We start from the raw sequence: 2,969 nt of genomic DNA on the forward strand, positions 1-2,969 counted from the left end.
TCATTGATTCTAGTTATCATATATTTGATGATATAAAAATCTCACGTTCTCCACGGTTAATCGATAAAAGAGAATATGACCAAAAGCAAGAAATTTGTGTTCTTTACAAAGAAAGATTATTAGTTTCCGTACCCTTCATTGGAATTTCTGTTATGAGCTCTCAACTACCACTACTTTATAAACATGTAAATGAATATCCTTAATTGTTTATGAACTACTAACAATTTCCTTTGTTTTAGAATCACAGACTTTCATCTTGAGCTTGAGCAAGATGTGATTTTAAGTCTGTCTAAGTTGTTTAAAGCAGTATCCTCAAGGTTTCATAGTAGAGGAACGCCACATATACTCTTGACTGGCTTCATGCCAATCTTTGTGAGCCTAATATGAAGGTACTGGATGCATCCTGGTACATGCCTGATGAACAAAGAAATCCACTTCAAGAGTATCAAGTGCATATTTTTTCTTTCTGAACTTCTGTATGTGGCATTTTATCGAACACTTGTATGATCACTTGCTGATATTATTCAAACGGGGTATTAACAGGTTGCACACATTCCTGGTGCTCTTTTCTTTGATGTAGATGGGATATCTGATCGCACTACTAATGTGAGACACTTATCATTCAATCCTTTCTGTGTTTTTCTTTTGAAGTAAAACTGAAAATATGGAACCTTTAATTCAGCTGCCACACATGTTGCCATCTGAAGAAGCATTTGTTGCTGCTGTTTCTGCTCTTGGTATTGAAAACAAAGATGGAGTTGTTGTTTATGATGGTAAGGGGATCTTCAGTGCTGTTCGTGTCTGGTGGTAAGTTTCATTTCCTTAAAATTATGAGGCCATTTTTGTCTTTTACCTTCAACTTCTGAGGTAAATTTTCTAACTAATACAAAAATGTGTACATCTCTTTCATGATATTCCTTTTGGCAGAAACCTGAGAGAAGGTTGTTAATATCTGTCCATGTTAAAGGAACATTGAAGGTATAATCGTTGATTCATATTTATCACTTTATTCCTTTTCTAAGTGCTACATTTGTTTTTTTTTTCCACATCATACAGGTTCTCAGCATCTTTGATTCAAGTTATCATATCTTCAATGATATAAAAATCTCGTGTTCTCCTAGGTTAACTTAATCCTGAAATAGCAGAACTTAAAGAAAGGCTTGTAGCCAGTAGGGCTACCCGAGTAGAGGTTTGCTAATAGTTTTACTTGGAGTTATTTAAAAAATAATATATATATATATATATATATATATATATATATATATATGTGTGTGTGTGTGTGTGTACTGATTATTTTTATGGATTGGTAGATTGAAACAAGAAGAACAGAGCTTGAGACGAATCTATCAACAAATCTTTTTAGATGGAGACAAGAACTGGAGGCAGTTCAACAGTCAACATTCTTGTACATTAGTTACAATTTCAAGTTCAATCTGGCTGGCTGGTTGGGAGTTGAGGAGATTGGTTTGTACAATTTCAAACCAAGTGTACGACCTGCGCCTCTTGAAGTTCGTATACAGGAAAGTCAACTTTCTTTTCCATATGTATAAAAGTCTCAAATACAGAAGAAAATTTCAATTATTAATAATTAATCATTTCAATTTACAAGGGTACCCAAGGAAATTCTTCTGTCTAAGAATGAATAGCATGAATAAGGCAACCTCTGCTGCCATATTTACACACTCACCAACAAAACAGTTTTAATTTTTGTTTCATCTCGTCGGCAGACAAGGCTCACTGCATTCGAACTCATTCACATATTTTAAGTAATTTTTTAGAAATGACAGCTCGTGTAGATACTATTTTATTCATTAAATTTATATTTTATTTTCTTTTGCAAGGCAGTTTCTTTCCATGCCCGAAGAGGCTTTACAGATGATTGTTTTTCAGGACACTGATCAGAATCTTAGTCACACTCTACAATTCGGTTTCGGATTACATCATGCAGGATTAAACAACAAAGATAGATCTTTTGTTGAGGAAATTTTTGCAAACAACAAGATTCAGGTAGGGCTTTTACTACTTTTTGAAAAATATCGTCAGTACCCTTGATTGACCTGCGCTGTAAATAAATTATATGAACGTGAGTAAATGACCATTTTACCCTTCTGTCAATGGAAGTTGAGAGCCATACCTCTATATTTATCCCTACTTCTCGTGATCTCTTGAACAACATATTTACTCTTACTATATCATCACCTAATTGCTTATGAAATATCATTTTATTTCTATTTTTATATTAGATCATATTATTTTGCTTATTCAATATGTGGAGGTCTAGTTTAACGAGTATCAGTTTATCAAAGAGGTTAATTATTGGATCAATAATATAAGTATACCATTTTATTATTTATTATGCACAAAAAATATAAATATATAGAAAGAACTTTTTTACTAAGTTTACAAATAATAATGTTTGAAATAAAGTTTCATAAAACAATAAGTAACGATAACTTATGAATAGTTTGAAAATTACTTCAAAATAACCTTGTGATTATTTACAAAAAGAATACAGGGGAGGTGGCATATAGATTTTTTCTATATTATTCTACATATTTTTATTTGTTTATTTAAGGTGATGGCAATCAATGAGTCATCGAGGCTGTGTGCTTCAATTACAACGGAAAATGTTCATCACATTCTTCCCCCTTCTACTTCTGACAACTTTTGTGCTATGAAAAGGAAGATATGATATTTTTCTCATATTATCATGTTGTCTTTTCAAATGTTTTTGAGAAATGCTTAACTTATGGAAGCCCAGATGAATGCCAACTTCTTGTAAATGAAATGCTTGGTTCCACTGATGAAAATGAGCCATTACAGGTCAGCAACTCTCTCTCTTTTTTTTTTTTGTAAAAATAAAAAACACATTAATTGTCTTTTTGGTAACTGAGTTTGTTGTAATGCAAAACAAAACTATAGACAATGATGAAAGATCCTTTTGGAAATTACGTTGTCCAGAAGGTTCT

The 2,969-nt window shown here is 32.2% G+C and overlaps 1 protein-coding gene across 1 annotated transcript; it reads left to right on the plus strand.

Moving 5' to 3' along the window:
- Positions 1-354: 354 nt before the first annotated feature.
- On the plus strand, positions 355-811 carry LOC111892087 (thiosulfate/3-mercaptopyruvate sulfurtransferase 1, mitochondrial-like). Its single transcript, XM_023888152.3, has 3 exons — positions 355-449; positions 544-606; positions 683-811. Exons 1-3 carry the CDS (start codon positions 384-386, stop codon positions 809-811), a joined length of 258 nt encoding a protein of 85 aa, XP_023743920.2. The 5' UTR covers positions 355-383.
- Positions 812-2,969: the final 2,158 nt, after the last annotated feature.

The sequence above is a fragment of the Lactuca sativa genome, chromosome 1 (genome assembly GCF_002870075.4).
Source record: "Lactuca sativa cultivar Salinas chromosome 1, Lsat_Salinas_v11, whole genome shotgun sequence".
Taxonomy (NCBI): domain Eukaryota; kingdom Viridiplantae; phylum Streptophyta; class Magnoliopsida; order Asterales; family Asteraceae; genus Lactuca; species Lactuca sativa.

What these genes read in the sequence shown, in the direction of transcription:
- LOC111892087 (XM_023888152.3), top strand. Translation starts at nt 384, where the DNA reads ATGAAGGTACTGGATGCATCCTGGTACATGCCTGATGAACAAAGAAAT. An exon ending in ATCCACTTCAAGAGTATCAA is followed by an intron (nt 450 to 543) that starts GTGCATATTTTT and finishes GGGTATTAACAG; the next exon opens with GTTGCACACATTCCTGGTGC. An exon ending in TATCTGATCGCACTACTAAT is followed by an intron (nt 607 to 682) that starts GTGAGACACTTA and finishes CCTTTAATTCAG; the next exon opens with CTGCCACACATGTTGCCATC.